A 24,453-nucleotide genomic window follows, 5' to 3' on the forward strand; every position below is an offset into this window, starting at 1 on the left:
TTTAATGTACGTGACATTAAAATAAATGTGATTGCTCCTCTTGTGATTCATGACAACGTGCTCAATATAAATTTCTAGAAATGCTAAAAATAAAGGAATCAAAATGATATAGAATTTTCTTGTCAGTTATTTATAATAATCATCGAAGTAGAAGACTTGCACAGTAGAAATAAACACAATGACTAGAAATAATCCGCAAATGTTTTTGTTTTTTTTACTGAAACACTAGAACATTCATTTGAACAACAGTTACAGTGTCGTGTAAGGTGAAGACGCCCAAAAAGATTAGCAAAACGAGTCTTCAGAGTAGAAGACTTTGTTGCAAACAACCGTGAAAAGGGAAGCTATGGATATGGATGTTCAACGTTCCGTGTTGGTATGCACGAGTGTGTCCTGGCAAGACAACAATTGGCAACATTTTTCTCGTCGTTCTGTTTATCATTGCACATCTGCTGACATGCTGCGGAATGTTTTTGACGTAAGCATTTCTAGCCATTCTATTCATTTCTAATGTGCTTGGTGGCCTGTGTACTGTAAAAGCCCAGTAAAAATGACAGCTTTAAAATCTGCGATATAGCAAGGGCGTGAAAGTTCACTGCAGATGATCTTTTCCGATGTCAGTGAAACCACGAAAGCTGTCCGCCATCCTGCGTGGTGTCTACATTCATTGCCGCTGGTGTCGTAATGGTGATGGGATATTTTCTTTGGGGCCCCTGCTGCTAATTGAGGAAAATGTACAGACGACTACCGGTGTAGCGATGCTGACCAGATCTGTAATGTTACAGCGGTAAACCATTTTGTCATGGCTACTTTTAGCCTCGTAATGTCACAAGGCTATTTATAGCCTTTAAAAACATGCCACCTACAGCAGACTGAATGAACCTACAGTATGGAAAGCCATTTGATCATTTACTCCATATGCTTGATATCCACTATAATGCATATTTTTGGAGAACAACTTTAGCATACTAGTAGTAGCACTGGAGCACATATACGTGCTTATAGTACTATTGATGAAATTATCTATTGATGAAAACATCTCAGGATCACGTAACTTTTTTCCTTTTATTGTTAGCCTGATAACGTAATGCCTATTTTTATTTTTAAAATATAATGCTACAATATCAATAAAAAAAGATGAATGTGTTAGCTATTTTTTTTTTAAATGTCTGTAGGATTGCCACCCAGGTAAGTTATAGTACTATAGTTGGAATAGAGGCAATTTAACTATAAAAATAAGTTGTGCAATTATGCTGTTAAGCTAACATTATTGTAAATGAACCTGAATAAAATTACACTTAAAACAATTTTTTTTAATTACATGGTCTTAAAATGATTACATTTTTGTTTACAGTCTTATTAATGTTTTGGTATGAAATGTCAACATTTTTCTCATACTATACCTTTTCTCATAAAATATGACTTTTTTTTGTTATACTATAGCTTTATTCACATAAAATTAAGAATAATTTCCAATTTATTAAAACAATAAATAAATACTAAAATATTTGTGTGTCTTTCTAAAACTACAACTGTTCAAAATCATAGCCTTGCTAAGCTAGCTTCTAGTGCTATCTGCTATCCTAGCTAGTTAGGTACTCTCAACCACAAGGTAATGATGACTATTTATATTGTTGAATGAATTACCGTACTCCAAATATAATATATCTCAATGCAAAAGTCAACCAAATCGGAGTTGGACCAGTGGATTGTGTCTGAACTTGGAACGTACCACTTCATAATTGTATAGAAGAGAGGAGTTGTTTTCAGTAGGCCAAAGTGGGCCTGACCAGGAAGAGTGTGTTTGCATTGGTGTGCGTGACTGAGCTGAACAGTGGTGTAGCGGTCCAGTCCTGTCCAGTCTTCACTCCGTGTTTGGGTTGGCTCGCCATCCGAGAGGCGTCCAATCCAAACACGGCCATCTACTTCACAGCCCATTAGCGCCGTGATTGACAGGATAAACTTCCATTCACAGGACTTTAAATCAAGCGCCCCGGCTATTAGTGCCAGGAGGGCCTTAGCCTGATGTCATGCTGCTGGAATTTCACCGGCTTGGCGGGAGCATCGCACATTTCTTCAACGTATCAACTGTTAGCATGATTAGCATCTGATCAATTGTTGTTTGAAACAGCATGGCGGATCATATGTGAGCATACCAACTGTTAGTATTTGATCAATTCTCGGCATCAGATGTTTTTCACGATGAACAATATGGGCCCACGCATGATGTTAGCTATCTGTTAACATTATTAGCATTCTTTGTATCTTATTTTAATTAATCACTGTGGCATTTGGCCAATAAGGCACTGGATCTTTTCCAGATTGAACAATGTGTGTCCACACGTGCTAGCTTTTAGCATTCTAGCAGTTAGCATTGTAATAATTTTGTCTTGGACCAACGTTAGAATAGTTGTACAGGGCGAGCCCAGCTCACAGCAACAGGCGGCAGGCAGTTAATGTCCTCCATATAAAACGTACCAAATGTTCTGAGGATGTTTCTGGAGGCGGTTGAGGTGGGTCTGGTGTTTTATTATTTTTTATTTTTTTGCTTCTCACTTTTTAAGAGCTCTTCCCTCCTGAACGGCATCTGCCAAACTATGCGGCGTCCCGTGGAGTTCAGAGATGAGGACATGGGCTTTTTCAGCGAAGCCTAGCGCTTCCCACTTCCTAGCGGTGACAAGGAGCATCAATCTTAACGCGGCCGCGCTGCTGGACCTTGCCAAGCTACATTACTGTTGCATGAAAAGGAAAAGGGGAAAAAAGACTGCGGTGTTGGAACAAAGCATGAACATAAACACTTTCTACTTTTTACTCAGCAACAAGTACTTAATGGTAGATCAACAGCACACTTAAGACTTGTTCAAATTAGCACTTAGCGGCTCTGCTGTCTTGTTTTTGTTTTGTGGGCATCAGCACAAAAAATGTTGAGCTCAACTGGGCATACAGTATGTTTGTGGAGTAAAAATACCAGGAGAAAAAAACCCATTATAAATATAAAAACATATCTATTTATTTACTGATTTAAAAAAAAAAAAAAGAGCAGCTGATTGCTAAAATCTTCCAACAGAGAATGAATTCTGCTGTAAACAGACATGAATAAAAACCCAAGATATATTTTAAATTTATTCTGATTTTGTTAAATAATAATGTACCCCAAAGCTACTTTAAGAAAGCAATTATAGTGGAACCTCAGTTTATGTATGCAACACATTTCGTAAGATTCAGTTTTCAAAAAAAAATTCCTGAAAGTTTGTAATTTTTGTATGGTAAAGGGTAGAAGTGACGTTGAATTATTATTTTTAATCCATTTTACCATTTAATTCTATTTCATTAGTCATTTATATATATCTTTTTATAGTTTTTTTTTTTTTTAACCGTAGTCCTCTTAAAAACAACACCATTTTTTTGTTAATATTCATGGGTGTCTGGAACGGATTAACTGGCTTTACATTATTCCTTGTGGGAAATGTTGCTTTGGTTGTCATACAATTTAGATTTAGCTCGATTTATTTATAACAAAATATAAAAATGTAAAAAGACCACAAAAAAAAAGAAAGAAGATTGAGCAGTTAAGATGGTGTTAGGTTTTCCCTTTGTGGTCAACTCAATACAAAGTGAAGCAAAAACATTCCATTGCAATCATTGTTCATTTTCATAAACGATAACATTCCACTGACATCCTCACCGTTATTCTTCCCTTTACTTAATGGCCCAAATGTGACTGTTGATCACAGTGCACTGCACACATGTGGAAGACGGGGGTTGGGGGGGGGGGGGGGGGGGGGGTTGGGGGGGGGTCTCAGTTTAGTGGTCCGAACAGTGCCTGGAGTCCACCTTGTCCACAGCTGTCTTTTCCAGAGAGAAACACTTTCAACCGTTAGACGCCTGGGAATCCTTTTCACGTCCCAGCTCTGCTCCTTCTTGTTTTGTCCTAATCCCAGAGCCGTGATTTGTACTTTGGAGCGTGTCAATTCCCCCTCTACACTTTCTCCCGACACCCCCATTCTCTCACACCTGCCGAGCTCCAGCAATAACGCCAATATCCTACATATCCCCGGGAATCCTTCTGGGTTTCCACTCTCCTCTGAAGTAGTTTCTTTGATTGGTCCTTGGAACACACTCGCACTTCTCAACAACGTGTTTGTTCAGGTGCGAGAGACCCCCGACCCATTGCCTTTATGACTGTTGGCCTCGATACTGGTCACAAGTGTCAGTTGGACGTGATAGAGTACATGAAATCATAAAACGCCGTAAATCACATTATCGAGTAGAATCTTGAGATGAACAAAAAATTACGCAATAAAACTTTTAAAAATTGGGCTCAGTTGTGCAATGAAACCAGAAATCGCCACTTCTGTGCAAAACCGCAATTTAATTTTGCTTTATGGTATTATTGGAAGGGTAAAGGTGCCAAAGTGCTCCTGGGTCCAAGTGGTGGTCCGGAAACCTCCCCCTAACCAGTAAAACTTAACTAGCTTGTTCCCTCTGCATGGTATAATGAAGTGTAACACTGATTTGGGTGTCACAAATCAGCAGAAGAATCATAACAATGTAATTCAGTCCAACTATCATCAGGTTATTTATTTCTACATTTATATTGCTAGTAAAATGCTAAGTAATATGCTAAACATTAGGGGTGTGCCAAAAAAAAAATTGATTCTCATAAGAATCGTGGAAACCTTCATATTTTTCAATTTATCAAGATGTTTAGGATGATAGACCTGCAGGCAATTTAGCACCTTAATTGCTTAATTTATAATAACTTAATATCATAAATAAATAAAATATGTCCTAGTAGGCGGAAACATCTAAAAACCTGCAGGACTCAGAACCTCAAGGACCAGAATTGGTGAACCCTGCACTCTAAAAACAGTAGGGTCAAAAGTAACTAAATTATGGATCAAAAATGGGCCCATCCATTTTATGGGTCAATTTGACCCAACTTTCTGGGTTGTTTTATCAAAAATGACCCAATTTTTGACCCAAGTAAAGGATCTAAGCAATATTTACGAGTTGTTTTACACTAAAAGACCCATTTCTTGACCCAAATTGGGTTAAATTGACCTAAGTAGAGGATCGGTCCATTTTTGACCCAACTGTTTTTAGAGTGTGGTATAAACAATTAAAAACGATATCATTATACTGATTTTAGAAAAAAAAAATGATGTCAGATGTCCGTTCCCGTTAAATGTGTTGTGTGTGTCATGTTTGCATAGAGGTGGCCATCCTGTGGGCGTCCCACCAGGTGCACCACAGTTCCGAGCACTACAACTTCACCACGGCCCTGCGGCAGCCGCTCACCCAGCAGCTGACGTCATGGGTGCGTTCCTATTCCTGTGCACCCTCTCTAACAATCATTAAAAAAAAAAAAACACAAAACATTATGAATCTTATTTCTGGCCATGTTCAGGTTTTCTACGTGCCGATGGCCTTGGCCGTGCCACCGTCCGCCTTCGCGGTCCACATCCAACTCAATCTGCTCTTCCAGTTCTGGCTTCACACAGAGGTAAGCATCACGTCAACATGACAAAAATGATCATTTCTGATTTCTTATCTTATTTGTGTGTCCCTGCCTGCTCTTGTCTAGACCGCACAATAAAAATGAATGAGTGTTGTCAAATATTCCAAACAGAAGCAAAGCGACGGCATCACTTTTTATTTTATTTTTTAACGATCCTTCCCGGGAATGAATGGATTTGTAACACCCTTTTCCAAACTTTTTAGTGCGCTATTAGCCAAAGTGCTTGTGACAGACGCAATTTTCTCAAGGCGTGTAATTCATGCCTCCTTTATGGTCCCTTTTTATGTCATTGCTGCATGGATTTTGCTGCACAGTTTTTTAATCGAGTACGAAACAGCCAGACGCGCTATTACATCGAAGTAAATGAACAATTACTGGAAAATTATGAATTGTGTCCAGCTAAGCACTTCTGGGCCTTGTGTTGGGAGCTAATAAGTCAAAGTACGAGGCCTGGATTTCGCCCACAATGGCTGCTTCAAATAAAAATGGCCACCTGTCTGTTCAGTTCCAGGCATGGGTCTTTGAGACTTTTCCATGCGTTTTGCAAAACTTTGTAAAATCTGCAGTAAAGTTATGCCAGTTTCATGATCTTTGGCATAGCAAAATGGCTGACTGGTCCTTTAGACTTTTTTGGATGATGTATGCTAGACACATCCACCCACTTTCATTTTGATTACTAGTGACTAAAGCATTTATTTATTTATTCGAATCTTTCCAGGTATTGAAACAGAGTACCGGTATGAGTATGACCCCTAAACTGCAGAACCTTACTTTAAGACCTTTACTTTTCTTTCAGGTAATCCGAGACATGGGACCTCTGGAGTGGATCTTCAACACTCCCAAGCATCACAGAGTTCACCACGGTAAGGACCTGTCTATTGGTCATGTGATTTATCTTAACCTTAGCCTAAAAATGTGTTCTTATTGTGAACCTTTTCACACAGGAAGAAACCTATACTGCATTGACAAGAACTACGGGGGAATTCTGATCATCTGGGACAGATTGTTTGGTAAGCAAACACTTTGAAGGTCCATGCTAACTGCAAGGTGCGAAAGAAAGGTGGCGGTTTTAGTATGAAAGTGAAGGAAGGCTCATGCTAATGCTAGTGTGGCTACACCGCCAATTGTTGTGTGTTATTTTAGGTACCTTTTCACCAGAGAAGGACAAGGTGGTGTACGGCTTGGTGTTCCCCAACAAGTCTTTTGAAATCATCACAAGTCAAGTGAGTACTGCGCATGCTAACAAACTCGCTAGCATACTCAGTAGCACGTCTGCTAGCATACTCGCTAGCATATGTGCACTCACGCTCGCTAGCATTTGTCCGATAAAAACACAGACGGTAAATAAGGTGCAGTAATTGGCTGTTTTGTAAGCATAACATTCTAATCATTGTCCAAAAAGATACAATAATCAATATTATAATTTGGCATCATGTGTGGGCGAAGTTTGACGACTCGCCATAAAACGAAACTAAGAATTCGTATTGTGACTGCGATTTGGTGTTTCTCTTTTTTCAGTTCCACTACTATTTGTCCTTGTGGAGAAGGTCAACCACCTACCCGATTCTCACCGACAAAGTGTCGACTTTTGTCAAGGGTCCCAGTTGGACGCCTGGAAACCCTCGACTGGGCAACTACAGTCACGTTCCAAAGGTGGGTGCGGGACCACGTCGTGACCTGACATCATTCAAAAGGAGAATTCCGCACAGCGGGAGTCTTGGGCGACTTTTACAAGGAATGGCCACATCAAATAAAAGCTGAAAAGCCTTTGTAGACGGAGCACAATAAGTTCATTTTCACCGTCTCTGGGATTAAAACCGCATGGAGCTGCAGTGGAAATGTGCGTGTATGTGTGCGTGCGTGCGTGCGTGCGTGTCTGCAGAAAGGCTCCAGTGGAACGAGCCGGCGGTTAGCTTTGAAATAACGTTGATGGTGGCACATATTTAGTTCCCTCATGCGTGACACTTCGGAAAAAAAAAAAAGGTTCACGATTCAATTGGCCCCTTAAAGGCAACCTTGGAAGCCAAACGCCATGAAAGGTATCTCGTGGTCGGCCGTGTCGCACCAGGTGAACCACGACCTGACGCATTTGCAGGTGTGTCGAGCGGCCTGGCTTCTCTCTTGTCTGTCATTTGGTCAGTTTATTTTCATCCACTTTTTGGTTTCCAAATGACAGAAAGGGGTCAGATGACTCAGCAAGTTCCAAAAGATGGACTCATGTCTTCCAGTAATGAAAAAAGAAAAGAAAGAAAAAGTCCAGATGACCTAATGAGCTATTTTCATCCCAGTGGAACCTTTAATCGAGAAAAAAAAAGTAAATTCCGGAATGCTAGTTCTTGCAACGAACCACCCACTAATCCACCCCACAAAAACATTTAAAATTAAACATAGCTTCCACAAGATGGCGGCAAAGCACTACTTTTTCTAAATTTAGTTCGTCAATACACTTCAACATAGTTCTTTGGCACAAAGATGTGGCAAGAAATCGCCACAAGCACACAAGCAAAAAAAGAGCAAATTGGTTTTCAACGAACAATGGAGGATAGGTTAAAAAAAAAAGATTTTTTAATGAAGAAATTAAAAAAATACAAATTACAATGTGAAATACCTTTAAAAAGAAAATAAAAATAACACTGGTGGAAGAGGAGAAAATTTACATGTATGAACGGAATGCAGTACTTGGGAAGGGGGACTTTTTTGCTTTTTAAAAACAAATGTATGTTGAAGAGTTGGTACCACTTTGGGAAACCACTGTGATTGGGCTCAGTGGGCTAAACCACTGGTTCTCAACCCCGGTCCTCGAGCACCCCCCATCCAGCCTGTTTTCCATGTCTCCTTTAGCCAACACAGCTGAGGATCGTTATCAGGCTTCATGCAGAGTCTGCTGATTAGCTGATCGTTTGAAACACCTGTGTTGGCTGTTGGAGACATGGAGGACAGGCTGGATAGGGATACGAAACTTTTCAAAATATATAACAAATATAAATAGAATTATGATTGCACAAAATAACATTGGTATAAACACTTTCTTAGAATAAAAGCAAATAATGCAGGTGTGTATATACGCACACGCACACACTCTCACACTTTCAATTAAAAAAATAAATAATAGGACCAAGTGCGCTACATTCCATGCAATGTCTCCTCTCCCATGCCAGAAATAACCTTCAAAGGCAACTTGTGGCATTTCACAAAGTTTATTACAGCACTGTAGAACAATATTGCCACAACAGAGGTTCCCATAAGTGGGAAAAACAGCAGTGATGTTGACATATTGTATATTTTTCATACGGACAGATAAGTGACGGCTAAGCGTTTGCTCCATTAGAAGACGGAAAATGAACTCCGCCGTGATCTTGACGCCCTTGATGTCATTCGTATCGAGATGGAAATCAAACGAGAGTCGCCAGACTTTGACAAAAAATAATTATTTATCTTACGCTCAGTCTCTTCAAACTGATCATTGTTTTATTTTGCAAGTCATTAGGAAGCCCCAAAAAATGAAAATCCTACCCACCAGACGTGCTTTGGACATTGCCAGTGGTCCTTCAAAGACTAACATGGAGACTTTTTTCCAATTGCTTGATAAATGTTCAATGCTAGATTGCAGAGAAACGTAGTTTTTGTCATTGTGTGTGGAGAAAGATCATGGCCGCAAAGTTTGATGACTCGTCATAAAACATGACGCTAATAACACAACCATAAGAATTGTTTAAAAATTCAGCTCTAGCCATTTAGTAGAACTTTAAAATGCTAAATTTGGTAAGCATATTTGTCATCAGTAGATCCACAAAAACAACAACAAAGAAACAAGAAACCTGCTATTTTATTTTGAAGCAACCATATTTGGATCATTTTGGCCACTTTTTGTGGTCCTTCAAAAGTGAATTTGTCCTCGAGATTTCATCTGATTGCTACCAAATTTCATTCACACAGATAAGCCAAACGGACGGCGCTACATTGAAGCATTTTTGTCTTCATCTTTGTGTGTGGGTGGGGTAAGGCAGAGAAGTTTGGTAACACCGTATTCTGAGACAAAAAAATTGGTAGCTAAATTTTTTTTCAGAAAAATAAAATAAAATAAAGAAATCAGTCCTAAAGTCCGTTAGTCTTAACGTTAAAATTTAGTAGGCATTTTATCATGAGTAGACCCACAAAAAAAGTCTAAGAAGCAATCTAAGACTGCCATTTTGGTTTGGAAAAAAATATTTGAAAGGTGAATTTGTTGTAAAGATTTTGCCTGAAATTTGAAAACATACTAGTGAGATGGTGTTGCTGTTTATTTTTAGCAGGAAAAAAAAAACTCAAGAAGCCGTTGTAAAAAAAAAACACAGGAAATCTCCCATTTTAGTTTGAAGTGGCCATTTTTGGTCGACTCCAGGAGGCTAAGCTTGTCCAAGTGATTTTGCTCTAATGATTTTCACCGAGTGTTTGTGGGTAAGTGGTTTCAAGTGTCTTGACGTGTTTTCTTCTTTTCTGCTGGCAGGTGACTGGCAAGGAGAAGCCTCACGATCCCAGCTTCTCGCTGCCTTTACAAGTTTACGCGGTGACACATTTCCTGCTGGTCCTGTACACTTACCACGAGCTCTTCGAAAACCAGGCGGTACGTATTTGTCATATTAAGACACATAACAATTACTGGCAAGACTTGGCAGGAACGTCTTTATATAACGGCCAACCAATGCCGTTTTAGCCAAAATGGCCAGTCTTACATCATATGGGCGTCATCATTTTTTTGGGCCCATTAAAGAAAATAAAGTGTTATATAAAATGTTTCATGTCAAGTGGATTTGTTCTTTTCATCCATCCGTCCATTATCTGAACCGCTTATCCTCACGAGGGTCGCTTTCGGCAGAAAATCTGTACCAACAAATCCTTTCTTAACATTAAGCTTGAAACATATTCTAACAATGAAATGCATGAGCAATAGTGTATATGAAATAATATGACATCTAAGGGAAACCATAACCTACCATGTGGCTCTTGATGAAAATGAGAACGTCATCCTTAGCGCATGCGTGATAAATGGTTATATATCGATAAAGATGTTGATGGCCAGTCGTTTTTTTTTTCACAGCTAAAATCAATTTTGGATGTGATGTTTTTAAAAAGCTGACAGTGTTGACATGGCCTCAGATGATTGGTCCATGCGGGCGTCTGGCGCGTATGTCTCGAGCTCCCTAATTGAAGACTACTCGTCTGCCAACATGATTGAACTAATGACACAGTTTGTTGCGGCCGCTGGAGCCCAGTAACTTTTACTTAAAAAACAAAAAGGAAAAACGAGCAGCGTCTAACATCGTGACAGGATGACTGATCGGCCTCCCCCTTTGGAGGAACCTTTGTCTATTATTTTCCACTTGCCAAAGCCAAAAGACCCCCTTCCCTTCCTCCTCCATCAGAAAAATAAAGCATCGGGTCTCCTCGGCAGTTATCTTTGGAAGCCCCCCCCCTCCCCAGGCATAGTTTTGGTTAGCTGAGAAGGGCCGTCACGCCCAAACTCCTTCAAAACTCCCAAATAAAATTGCTCCTCGTTTTTTTTGTGCTCCTCAGTTGTGGTCCCACACACATTTACACGCACGCACACACACCTCGAGGGCCAAGAGGGCTCCCCATACTCGCCTGCAAATGAAACACCAGCTGGTGGTCCGGCAGTGAACACAAACGTCTTAATTGTAGACTGGAGCCTTTCCCAAGCAAAATAGCCTTCAGGATGCAGCAATCAGGACTTTTGCGAAGGAAAATAACAACGGCTCCCGCAATAAATCATGTCACCCTTTTGTGTTTATGCACTGTACGCGTGTGTGCCAGCTAGCTAGCTAGCTGGACGCTACAGCTAACGTTAGCTGTTTGTGTGTGAATTTTATATACTATATTACATTCATAGTCAAAACAAATAAAATGTTGTGCTAGTTGTAAATACTTTTTGCCTATGTTAATTAAATTTCCAGCTAGCTAGCTTACTGGACGCTACAGCTAACGTTAGCTGTTTGTGTGTGAATTTTATATACTATATTACATTCACAGTCAACACAAATAAAATGTTTTGCTCGTTGTAAATACTTTTTGCCTATGTTAATGAAATTTCCAGCTAGCTAGCTTACTGGACGCTACAGCTAACGTTAGCTGTTTGTGTGTGAATTTTATATACTATATTAAATTCATAGTCAACACATAAAATGTTTTGCTAGTTGTAAATACTTTTTGCCCATGTTAATGAAAAGCTGTCTAATTAGGTCTGTGTAGTTTATAGGCGTGAGCGAGTGATTGAACTGTGACCCAGTGAGTGAAATCCTTGAGTGACGGACCAACAGGTCAAGTGAGTGAATAAGTGACTGATTTACTGACAGAGGAAATACTGCCCAACAGACTGACCGGCTAACTGGCTATGTGGGTAAGTGACTGACTGACTGACTGACTGACAGACCAAGAGTTAGTGAGTGAGTGAGTGAGTGAGTGAGTGAGTGAGTGAGTGACTGGCTGGCTGACTCAGTGAGTGAGTGAGTGAGTGACTGGCTGGCTGACTCAGTGAGTGAGTGAGTGAGTGAGTGAGTGATCGCTTGGCTGATGTTAAGTGACCAAATTGCCAACAAAGTGACTTAGTGAGTGACTTGCCGACCGACAAACTGGATGACTGTGTGACTAATAACTGAGTGAGTAACCGTAAGCGACTGACTATGTGCGCGAGCAACTGAGTCACTGACCAACCATATGACTAGTGAATAAATGTGAGTGAGTGAATGGGGTGAGCGTCTGATGCAAAGACCCATCAAAATCCATTAGATGTTCTGCACGCAGCATCGCAAATGTACAGTAAAAAAGTCCGGAGAGGAAATGCTGTTAATGTCCTGCTGTGTGTCCGCCATGTGCTAGCACACTGAGGCTTGTTTGCCTTGGCACTGCCCAGTAAACAGTGGTAGAGCCTGGCGCTTTGTGGAAAACTCTCCTAAGAGACTGTGAGGCAAGCAGCCATGATGATGATTACAGCTTTACATTGGAAGTCACGCCATGTGCTGTATTTGGACCCTAGGCGCTGACCCAGTTGACCGTCCTGGGGATGACCGGTTACATCCTGCTCACGCTCACCTCTCTGGGTTTCATCATCGACGGCAGGTAACCTACACACTAACATTGAATATTTTACAGGGTTTTTTCCTGACTCAGATTTAAGTGTAGGTGGTATGCCGCAACACTTTCAAGTATTTATTTTATTATTTAATGTCATATTTTTCTTTAATCATATTTTAAGATTAAAGTACAGGAACTGTGTTTGATATGAATTGAATTGAATTTGTTCATATTAGAAAATGTTCTCAGCGGCTTGCGATTTGTCAAATTTCGTATGCAAGAAACATAACTAATATATATGTATATGTTGCGTCAAGGCCGTCGGCATCCATTTTGGAGATGCTACGCTGCATGTGTATGATGATGTTGCTGCAGTACAACCACCTGCGGCCCCCTAACTTGGCCCTGACTGTGCCCACTCAGGTAAGGCCCACTTAACTTTTTGCACTTCATACAACAGTCAGTATGTTTAGTGGTGGGAATCTTTGAATGTCTTACGATTCGATTGGATTCTGATTTTTGGGTGTGCGATTCGATTCAGAATCTATTTTCGATTAAGAATGATTTTTCATTCAAAATGATTTAATTGACAATGATTTTTGCTTTAATTTAAAGATGTTCAAGGAATCGTAATGATCTACTCCAGTCTGACTCGCTAATGCTAATTAGTGCTCTACTCCCGGCACTTTTATCACTCAAAAGAATGTCTCCACGCTGCAAAAAAAAAACTTTTATCGGAATAACTTGATCGTGACTTTTTCCTTCTACTCTCTAATGTGGCTACAACTTAACAGTGTATCAGACCGTGTGGTACAACATGAACAGCGCTCGAAATAAAGGCACACACAGACAGAGGCAAGACAGTATAAAATAATTTAAATAAAATCGATGTTGGGACATTTAAAATCGATTCTGAATCGTATTAAATGAGAATCGCGATTCTTATGAGAATCGATTTTTTATTTGGCACACCCCTAATGTTTAGCATATTACTTAGCATTTTACTAGCAATAGAAATGTAAAAATAAATAACCTGATGATAGTTGGACTGATTTACATTGTCTGAGCTAGCTAAATGTGACGGCTGCCTATAACAAATACAAAAACATTAAGACACAAAATAAAAAATCTTACACAAAAAAACTTATATTTATGTTCAATATTTTTGTCAAGTTATGTTTGTTGTTTTGGAATGCAGTGGACTGCTGTATATTCTCAAGTTTGGCAGTTCTGCCTATTTGTGTTTTCAAATATCGGGGTCAACTGTAAGTATATACTGTATACAGTATATATATTTTTTAATATTTGTCTATTTTTTTGTAAGATTTTGAGCATGATTACTTTGGCTTGTTAGATTATGCAAGTTTAACACTAATATACCCTAATAAAACTTAGTAGTAGTGAAAAAATATATATATAAACTAAAAATATGAAATATATATAAATCTAAAATTTTTATTTATTTATATTCTTGACATTTTTGTCTAATACTTTATAGAACTTTGTGATCAGGTGGTGGCCCATTGTTTGGCATTAGCGTGACAGCCGCCCCCGCGCTCATCACATGACCTTGCATGCTGCATTCTGTGCTGCTCTATGCAAGGATAAACTCCCAAAGACAACTGGGACAATGATCTTGAACAATGAAGTCACATTTTGGGGGAAATGCGTGCTGGCACGGGGATTATCCCGACACGGTCCCGCCGTGTGTTCGTGTGGTCTGTTTCGTGTGCAAAGTCCGGCGGGCAGTACTATGATCTCTCGGTCCAGATGCGTGCGCCAATTGGCCCTAAAATTGACGTGCCTTTCTGGCTGTGGACTGTACATTGCGGCTGACCTCTCATTACTGGTGCCCCCCCTCCCCACCTTCCCACTTCTGCCTTTGTCCTCGCCCTGCTCACTGAACGCGGAGCGACGCTTCTGGAAACAATTAGTGGCGTCTGCCGCTAACTAGAGCCGGCTGATGCGATTTGCACGTGAGCGCCGAGTCGCCGCTTTTATTGCGCCGGCCACATCTGTGCAGGTCAGGTGTGCGCAAACTGTAACGACAATACACTTTTTTTAGTATTACCATTCCAAAATGACAAATTTTTTTTATTTTATGATTTCAAGAGTAGCTAATATTTTCAGATGATAGCCCCCCCCCCCCCCCCCCCCCCACCCCACACATCCATCCAGTTCATTCATACAGACGCTTTCCAGCCTCCCGTCTGGCTCGCGAGGCCTTGGTGTGATTCCGTGGTCAAAACCTGCCAGCCGTTAATATTACTGAGAGCTTTAAAAATGCCACATATCACGAGCCAGGTTTTTGTGTGTGTGTGTGTGTGTGTGCGCAAGTGTACAGTCAGCAGGGGCCCCAGCACAATTAAATGTCAATTCCCCCATCGTGATTGGCCGCCGCTTCAAAACGCATCAGAACGGCGTGTCGTGTCATTAAAAGCGTGACGGCTGCTTAAGACTTAAAGGGCGCTCATGTGTCAGCCACCATTTTGAGTCTTTTGCTGAGGCTTTCAAGCACCTGCCTGCACCACCGACGAGCCTAATGGTGCATAAAAAGTGCTCACACAGGGCCGTAACTATCATTTCAAAAGCAGGAGGTGGGGGGGACAAATTGCTTAGAAGTAAAGCTGTTTTTATGAGCAAATTATTATCCTCTCACATTCGATTGCTCCTCTCTGCAGTGGCCAAATAAATAACTAACTAAACTGTCAGATTATGGTTGAGGTCAAATATATTTGATTATTTTTCTACTACAAAAAAACCTACAAAAAACGATTAAATTCAAGGAGAAAAAAGAAAGCGTTAAAACCTACCCTTCTTACATTTTTACTAAGAATCCTTACAAATGTACAGAAAAAGCAAAGTTCATAGAAAGCAAATTGATATTTTTTTTATTGCTATGTGACAATCTAAAAACAACTTGGGCAATTATGCCAGCAGGCTAATGGTTTAGCTTAGGGCCCCGTGGAGGCTTGCGCCGACTCTTAGTGTTTAGTTTTGGTCTTCGCGTGTCAGTGAAGTTTGACGAGTGGCCATAAAACAGGAAAGTAATAAGTCAAGCCATGACAGAGTTGATTGAGAGCTCATTTGTGCTTGTCTGCTCGTCTGTGGAAAGATAAATGTCCAGGTCACATCAATATTATCAAGTTCAAGTCCGACACAAATCAGCAAAAACAGCGAATGCCGCCTCTCCTTTTCCTGATAAGACAACCCGTGGCGAGAGGTCGCCGTTACCTTGCTGCCAAAAATAAAACCTCACGTGCGAAAGGTCGAGGCGGGAAAACCCTGAACGGGATTTGTTTGGAGCTGTGGAAACTCTGCACCGTGATGTCATGCCGGCGCTCCCGGGAATGGAAAGGAAGAGAGAATGGAGGGGTTTGAAAGAGGGTGTAAATATCAGGGTGGTCGGTTATGGTGGGCGTGCGCTGTGAAATATTAGCAGGTAGCGTGCAAGGGAGCGCACCCGTCAAACACTAAACACTCGGTTTATGTTGTCAAAAGCGTTTGTCAGGCCATATTTGAAAGCTGGAACACAAATTGGACCTGTGACGGCTACACACGAGGCGTTGGGCGTGCTAGCACAAAAGTACACTAGGACACGCCTCTGAAATGACTGACCAATCCCAGCTCAGTACAGACCAGCGTTTTCCGACACTTTCCCAGCGACACTCCGCTGAATTTAGGGATACATCTATACGTATTTATTTATTTATTTATTTTAAGTTCCTGGATGAAGAGTGTTCTACTGTTATCATTTGCTCCCACACTATATAGCAAAAATTTGTTTTATTTATTATTATTATTATTATTTATTTATTTATTTTACAGTAAAGTGGTGCATTGAAATAGGAGTGAACTGACTTGTATGGCAAACATGCAGACTTCTTCAAACTGGAGGTTTCAAGCTATTCAATGCCGCTCCCAGTTGAAGTTTATTGTCAAACTAAACATCAGCCAAAGAGAAATAGACGTGTATTTTATTTGAACATATAATGGGAAACTTCTAACAAATCATTTTTTGCAGCATTACAACCCTTAAGGAGCAGATATTTGAACACAAACAGTGGGGCAACACGTACTAACTAATATTTCTGCCGTGTCATGTACAGGAGACGAATGAAACGCTTGTTCGTTTGCATGACCTCGTGATGTCGTGCAAACTGTTTTAATTTTTGCATTCTGTTTAATGATGTCATTATTGTATGTTTATATCATGTACAATATTATAGTTCAATTTTCCACCACTAATCATATTTTTGGTGGTCTAATGTTTTGGTATGATTTTCTGATTATTATTTTTTTTATAAATACATTTCCATGTTTCTTATTAATTTTTTGGGGTCTAGTAAAAAAAATATTTGCACAAAAAATTAACAAGCTTAAATATTTACTGCTTGGGCTGTCAATGCCAGGTTACCAAATTTCTGACTTATGCTACTCCCATCAGTAGATTCATCCCCATTTCTTCAAGCAAATATTGTGATGAGGGTTCATACTTTTTCTCCACTTTTATTTCCCCCACTTGAATAATGGAGAGCAAACAGCACAGCATTGTAGCCCCGAGGCAGCACACCTAAGGACCTAATGACAAGCGTTATCAAATGTGACGTTTTTAAATCGGCTCTTAAATATTAAGAGGGTGTCTGCTCCCACGGGAAGATTTTGTCTAATCTAATCCCAAGTCATTCAAAAATAATAACAGAGGACGTTCATAGTGTTCCGCTATAAAAATAAGTCATATTTTACAGTAAAATGGTCCAGAGTGGTGTATCATTTCTAAGCATAAAGACTTCCATCGCTCTCTGGTTTGCTTTATTAAAATCCAACAGGCTCGTTGTCTTGGCTAACAATCACATGTGGTGTTGTAAAAAAAAAATCATTCTTAAGTGTCCCGCCTGGAAAAGTTTCCCTGCTGCCAGTTTGGTCGAGTTTGTCCATTTTATGGCGTTGTAGAGCGTTCCCCTCGGCCCGAGTCGTCCTTGAGTCGTTTTGGGCACCAAATGGGTTCCCGATGACGTTTCCAAGTTAAACGCCACCGAAGCGTGAGATTGCGGAAAAAGGAGGTCGGTATGAGGAAGACTGGAAGGAGCGTCGGAAAAGCGGTCGCGTGCAAATACTTTTAAAGGAGAAGAGAAGCATGTTATTTCATTGGGCCACTGACATTTGAACCACAGTAATCACAGAAACCATGTGCTCTGTTATTGATCACTTTGTTACGGTCAAAAAACACCCTAGGAGGAAGGAAAGGAGTGTGTCGGACTCAATGGGCGCGTTTTGAAAATTCAGCCCCTGAAGTCGGTTTCATCAAGCAACATGAAATTTGGGGCAGATTTCTACAAAAAAAAGTCTCAAGAAGTCATGCTTGAAAAGACACAAGAAGAAGAATATTGTTTTGATGCAGCCATTTTGGCCATTTCCACGTGTCCATTAATTAGACTTTTCCCGATTTTATAATTAATTGGAACCATGCATAAGACACAAATAGGTGACAAAATTAATTAGCAAAAATAACATGATGGTAAAATTTAAGAATGACTTAGCTACATGAATTTTGGAAGATCAATTTTTTTTTTAATTTTGGCAATTTCCAGGGGCCCTTCAAATATGCCATTTGCCTATATCCAAAAAATCAAAGTTCACTACTGTTGGTTCTTTTTTTTTAAATATATATATATAGCCCATAATCCCTTTACTGCTGTCTTCTTCTTTCTCAGCCTCGTATTTTCCAGCAAAGTCCACAGCGGGAGCGTACAAGCAGGGGCGTCATAACTCTTATAAATATCAGTGGGCGGATGGAAGGAGTCGAGGGGGCCATTAACCTCTTTGCCACCCCCCTGGAGACTCATTTGTCTTTGCTGAGGAATCCCCTTGAACTCAGTCGCAAAGGGCAACCACGTTGACTCTCTTTAAGCTGCGGCAATACAAACAAGGGCTTCATTTTCACCAATTTATGACTGATATGAATAAGCAATTCAAATTTGACCAACGATATATATATATATATATATATATATATATATATATATATATATATATATATATATATATATATACATATATATATTAATAGGGTTTGAACGATTACTCGAGTAACTAATAATCCCATTCCAATAAAAAAAAAAAGTTGATGTCTAATGATCAATTTCCCACCCGCAATGATTGCAATGCAGACTAAAGCAACACACATTCAAAGTCACAGATACTACAGTGAAGAACGGGAGGCTGGCGGCCCCATATAGACAAAAATAATACCCGCTATGTGCATATTCTGTATTGGTCATTTAACATGAAAACAAAAATGTTTCACGTACTGGCCAGGTTACATTCCCACGTCGACTTGAAACCCCTCCATCTCGCATCGATACCTTTCACGCGGCACCGCAAGTCGGGAGAAACTGGGCTCAGATGTCCGGTGTGAGAGAGGCTTTTGTTTGAGTTGGTTTTCTTCGTCTTTGAAATGGACGTGTCAAAGAAAATGTTTGTAATGCAAATGTTTCTCCCGGGATGCTTTGTAAAAAAAATAAAAAATACATCGAATTTCACTGGCGACCGCCTCATTTTAAGAAGTTGTAAAAAATGTTTTGAATGATAATTCTCCTCAGGGGAGCAACCCTATAATACAACATGTTGTACCACCTCACTGCTTTTTTCCCCTCCATTTTACTTTCATCCCTTCCTCGCTGGAGTCGTTCCCGCCGCCCTGCCTCACAGATTTCTGCACTGTGGCGCAAAAACAATTGGGAAACAAGGATCTTATCAAACATATTCAACTTTTGAAACCCTAAAACACAATAAGTATTCCCATCCTAAGTACTATGAGTAATAATATAAGTATAAAGTAATGCTTAGTTTGAAAACAATAAACCGCAACACAATTGGAACGCTATACATTTTATTTGATGTTGTTTTCTTGTGAAAATCAGTGACAATCGAGCAGTTTTATTGCCTTGTATCGAGCGGAAGTGGGGTGAAAATGTCAGCCCTGTGCAGCTGCATGGCTGCCAAATGAAAAATCGTCTGAACGTCAACGTTCCGGCGTGCTGATATATAAGCCGCCATGGGAACTTTACAGCGCAATGGAAAATAATTCACAACTTTTTGGCTGAAGACAGCGTGCTGCTCTGTCCTCACATCACAGTTTAGGATACCCCAAAAGTGTGCTGACGGGTTTTGACCAGTGTGAAAAATGGCCACTTATCACAAAATCTCACTTATTATTATTTATTTTTTCATAAACCGCTTTTCATGATCAAATTAAAGACTTTCGCAAGCATTCCAGTGAACGTTTTTGAACTTATGAATAACAGAAATACTGTTTTATGTAACTCTCCTTTTGTGTTTGTTCTTGGTAATTGAATATTTTTTCTTTCCAATTTGTGGGTTGTGAATTTAATTTTTTCTATGAACCCGTTTTCAAACTGCAACATTCACAAACCAAGGTAATGTTTCCCTTTCAAATAACTGGAAATACAATTAATTTGTTCCAGCCCTTGTTTTCGTCGTGTATTAACTCATTCACTCCCAGCCATTTTCACTGAAGCAACCCCCTTTGCTCCCGACTGTTAGACTGGATTTTGACTGATTTTGCAAGGCTCACATAATATTGTGTTCTATTGCTATAAAAAAAAACATGGAACCTATCAAAAGAAAGATTAGAGTCTCTTCTTTCATCAGAAAAAAACATAGATTTGTATTTGTTTCCATTTTGCAACAATTAGCATTAGAATATAGCTAAGTTTCATCATTATTCACAAACCTGTTTAAAACACTGCGGAAAAGAGCTTGTTGCAACATGGCCCTGGTTGATCTCTTATACTATGCTGTCACCTGCTGGCCGTTTTTGTAATAACTACCATTGCTTTAAGCGACTTCTTCAGGTCAGAGGCTGCATCAAAGCCTTCTGTATGCTATAGCATAAAAAAAAGCATTAAAAAACGGATAAATACATTTTGGGGACCATGACCATATTTAAAATAGAACCTTTTTATACGTTTTTGGGAGCAAATGAGTTAAAAATAAAATTGCTTACTCTACTACTCCCATTCGGGGACAGTAATGTTTATGTTAACCGTGTTTACTGCTGGTCATAAATGACCACCATTATTGGATGTGGCGGCCATTTTAGGCACACAAAAAAAAGATGCCTTTAAGTGCTGTCACCAATGAATCTTTAGTATCAATTATCCTATTGATTATTCCATTGAAAACTCAGAAACACGAAAGTGGCCAAACAACTCTTCATAAACCGAAAATAATGTGCAACCAGGGTTCATTTTTCTTTTAACCAAAAATATTGTCCATAAACTGTAAACTAGGATTACGCACACGCACATGCGCACACACACACCTACAACTTCCTGTCTAATCTTAGGAGAGCTCGGCGTTCAGGAATTATACACTGGGTAGCTTTACATCCCACCAGAGAGTAGAGCGCAGCCATGAGAACTATTGCTGTCATACACACACACGCACGCACACACACACACACACACACACGCACGCACACACACACACACACACACACACACACACACACACACACACACACACACACACACACACACACACACACACACACACACACACACACACACACACACACACACACACAGGTTTGTTCTACTAACTTTGTGGGGCCATCTCATTGACATAATGCATTTCCTAGCCCCTCCCCCTAACCCCAACCATCAAAAATGATTGCCTACCCCTATTCCTTACCCTAACCTCAACCATAACCCAATTCAAACCTAAACTCTAAAACCAAGTCTTGACCCTCAAAAAGAAGTCTAAACTTGTGGGGCCCCAGCAAAATGGCCCCACATGGACGGGTGGGCGTCCCAACTCTGTGAAATCCCAAAATGTTGGCCCCACTATGTAACAAAAACAAGACCAAAGACACACATACTTGTACTTATATAATTGTGAGGACATCCATAGACAATGCATTTCCTAGCCCCTCCCCCTAACCCCAACCATCAAAAATTATTGCCTACCCCCCATTCCTTACCCTAACCTCAACCATAACCCAATTCAAACCTAAACTCTAAAACCAAAAAGTCTTGAGTTGTGAGGATCGGCCAAAATGTCTTCACAACACAAAAATGTCCTCAATCTGTTGGTTAAAGACGTATTTTGGTCCTCACAATGTAGTATGTAAAAGTACACACACACATACACACACACACACACACACACACACACACACACATGGAACACACGTGAAACAGCAGTTGATGTATGGTGAAAGTGCAACTAAACACAAGGCAGGAACTTTTAGAAGCACTGCTGTGTTTTTTGGGCCACTGGAATTCTAGAAAGTCCTGGAAAGAATCTGCCATATCACCATACCTGGACTAACTTATATGCACGTCATAGGCTACATGTGCGGCGTGATGTATAAATGGGGTGCGGTTGTACACAGTTCCCAGTTGTGAGCATGTGTTGTGGTTGTGATGACATGTTGCGTAGTGGCGCTCACATGTGTCGTCCATGTGTGTTGTGTCAGAGCTTGACGTGACATCTTGTTGACATGATGTTAGTGATGATGAATGAACAGTTGAGGATGAGGAGCAGGCTGCTCGTGTTGTTTTTATCCATGTATATGTATCTCTAATATAGAGGGTAGCGCACGTTTTTATTGCCCAATCAGGTTTCAGCTTCTATGTGTTGCCATGTCAAGCTAATCTGCCCTTTGGAGTAAAGAGTGTTGACCCATGTAAGTTCAACTGTATTTGCGATGGCACTGTTTCTTTAACCAATCAGGTTTGTCCTCGGCTGGCCCTTGACGACATCAGCATTTTCCGCTCATTTGTATTATTTTTTTTGCAAAAATTGTGGCAAAGAGTGACAGAAATATCGTAAAGATGTCGTTGGGCATTATGAATTGTCACATTTTTGAGATAGGGTTAAGGTTTCAAATTAGGGTTTGAAGTTATGTTTTCAAGACAGGGTTCGCCAATTGGGTTGTTAATTTAGTTTTAAGTCAGAGTTAGGGTTCGAAGACAGGATTAGAGTTTCAACTTCAGGCTCGGGCCTCAAATTTAGTTTTCAAGAGCTAGGTTTCAAACAAAGGTTACGGTTTCAATTTAGGGTTTGAAGACTTGGGGCTTCAGATTTGATAACAGGGTTAGATTATCAAGCAAAAATTTGGGTTTCAAATGAGGGTTTTGAGCCTCAGGATTTCACATTAGGGTTTCAAGCCCAGCTTAGGGCTTTGGGTTTGAAGTCTGCGTTTTGGTCTGAAATTTGAATTTCAAGCCTGTTTTTTTTTTTTTTTAAAAAAGGTCAGGGTTTCAAATTTGGGTTTCAAGCCTGCCTTAGGATTTAATTAAAAGTTAGGGTTGATAACAGGGTTAGTTTATCAAGTAAAGATTAGGGTTTCAAATAACGATTTCGAGCCTGAGTTAGGATTTTACATTAGGGTTTCAAGGCCAGTTTAGGGCTTCAAATTGGGGTTTGAAATCTGGGTTAGGGCCTGAAATTTAGGTTTCAGGCCTATATGTTTCTTTCAATAGTGGGCTTGACTACAAGGTTGGAATTTAAAACCAGGGTAAGGACATTTGGAGGAGTTTGCTGAATTGTTGAAATATTGAAGTAACAATAATTGGAGGAACACAGTTGAAGATGTAATAATAGTACTGATGCAATACTGTCAAATGACTGTAACAGTTGTGTGTTGACCTTTGTCTCCCTCTGTCTGCTGTACTGTGTAATACTGCAACACTCCAGTAACACTTGTCTGTGTGTTTGTTGTACAGGCCTTGGTGTCCCTCAGTGTGCTGTACTGGGCTCTGCAGAGTTTCTCGCAGCTGCTCTCCATCAAGAAAAAGTCCCACTGAGACCCAGGAACTGCAGACCGAGGCGTCTCTGACTCACTCTACACGCTGGTGGACTTTGTAATCTTTTTGCTTTTTAGCCTTTTAAACTACACCCCAACAACTTTTTGCACTGTGAATTTGAAGCAGTATTTATCCTATTTTATTTTCATGATACATGGATGTGAACAAATGGAGTCGAGATCAAAGTGGTGGGTTGTGGGAGTTGTAGTAGCCAAATGTTACACAGCAGATGGCGCTGCTTCCTTCCCCGTGCTATGCATGCATGCTATCAAATAAGATGAGAGTATTATGAAGATATAATAATAATATATCAGAGAAATAAAGTCATACAAGACTTTTATTTGCTTGCCATTTCTTTACGTGACTATACATCACAAAACCTCGTGTATTATGTAGGGTTGCAAGGAAGGTTTCGAGAAAGGGTTAAATTGGGGTTTGAAAGGTAGGGTTTCAAGGCTGGGTTAGGGTTTGAAAGTAGGGTTTCAAAACTGATTAAAGTGAAAATAATAATCAAATAAGGGTTTAACGCTTTGGCTGGCGTGTTATCCATAATTAGGCCTTTAAAGTAGGGTTTCAAGAAAGAGTTAGGGTTTCAAAGTAGGGGTTTCAAAAAGTTGGGGCTTGATGGTAGGGTTTGAAAATGGGGTTAAAAATCATAAATAAGGGTTTAACGCCTTGGTTATAGGGTGTCTATCCCTAATTGGACTTTTAAAGTAGGGTTTCAAAATAGGGTTTTAAGGCTGGTTTGGCATTTGTAAGGAGCAGCTACCCGGCATCCATTGCATTTGAATGCAGTGTTAAAACAGAAGCGACACGCAGCTGCGATTATCCGTCAGAATATTATCACATTCGTTATGCAAAAATAGCAGCACAGATGGCACAAGCGGTCTGTATGTTAATGAACACGTGTGTACTGTATGTACAGTACTTTCATGACAGCTCCCTTCATAACAGGCATATTATATTCTTTATCTTCAACGAAGAATGGCTAATATTACTGCATCTTAAGACACTTAGTCGTGAAAC

General features: G+C 40.0%; 1 protein-coding gene across 2 annotated transcripts in view; it reads left to right on the forward strand.

Annotated features, from left to right (window-relative positions):
• agmo (alkylglycerol monooxygenase) overlaps positions 1 to 23,767 on the forward strand; it is a 37,647-nt gene extending 13,880 nt beyond the window's left edge. For both annotated transcript variants that reach the window (XM_086078857.1, XM_086078858.1), the window contains exons 4-13: positions 5,217 to 5,320; positions 5,411 to 5,506; positions 6,318 to 6,384; positions 6,466 to 6,531; positions 6,665 to 6,744; positions 7,040 to 7,174; positions 10,008 to 10,124; positions 12,552 to 12,634; positions 12,907 to 13,012; positions 23,347 to 23,767. In XM_086078857.1, the coding sequence (XP_085934983.1) occupies positions 5,217 to 5,320; positions 5,411 to 5,506; positions 6,318 to 6,384; positions 6,466 to 6,531; positions 6,665 to 6,744; positions 7,040 to 7,174; positions 10,008 to 10,124; positions 12,552 to 12,634; positions 12,907 to 13,012; positions 23,347 to 23,427 (935 nt within the window). In that variant the 3' untranslated portion in view covers positions 23,428 to 23,767. The remainder of the gene's footprint in view (positions 1 to 5,216; positions 5,321 to 5,410; positions 5,507 to 6,317; positions 6,385 to 6,465; positions 6,532 to 6,664; positions 6,745 to 7,039; positions 7,175 to 10,007; positions 10,125 to 12,551; positions 12,635 to 12,906; positions 13,013 to 23,346) is intronic.
• The last annotated feature ends 686 nt before the right edge of the window (positions 23,768 to 24,453 follow it).

This window comes from Leptonotus elevatus, chromosome 6 (assembly GCF_054856555.1).
Source record: "Leptonotus elevatus isolate MCC_2025b chromosome 6, RoL_Lele_1.0, whole genome shotgun sequence".
In the NCBI taxonomy this organism is placed as follows: domain Eukaryota; kingdom Metazoa; phylum Chordata; class Actinopteri; order Syngnathiformes; family Syngnathidae; genus Leptonotus; species Leptonotus elevatus.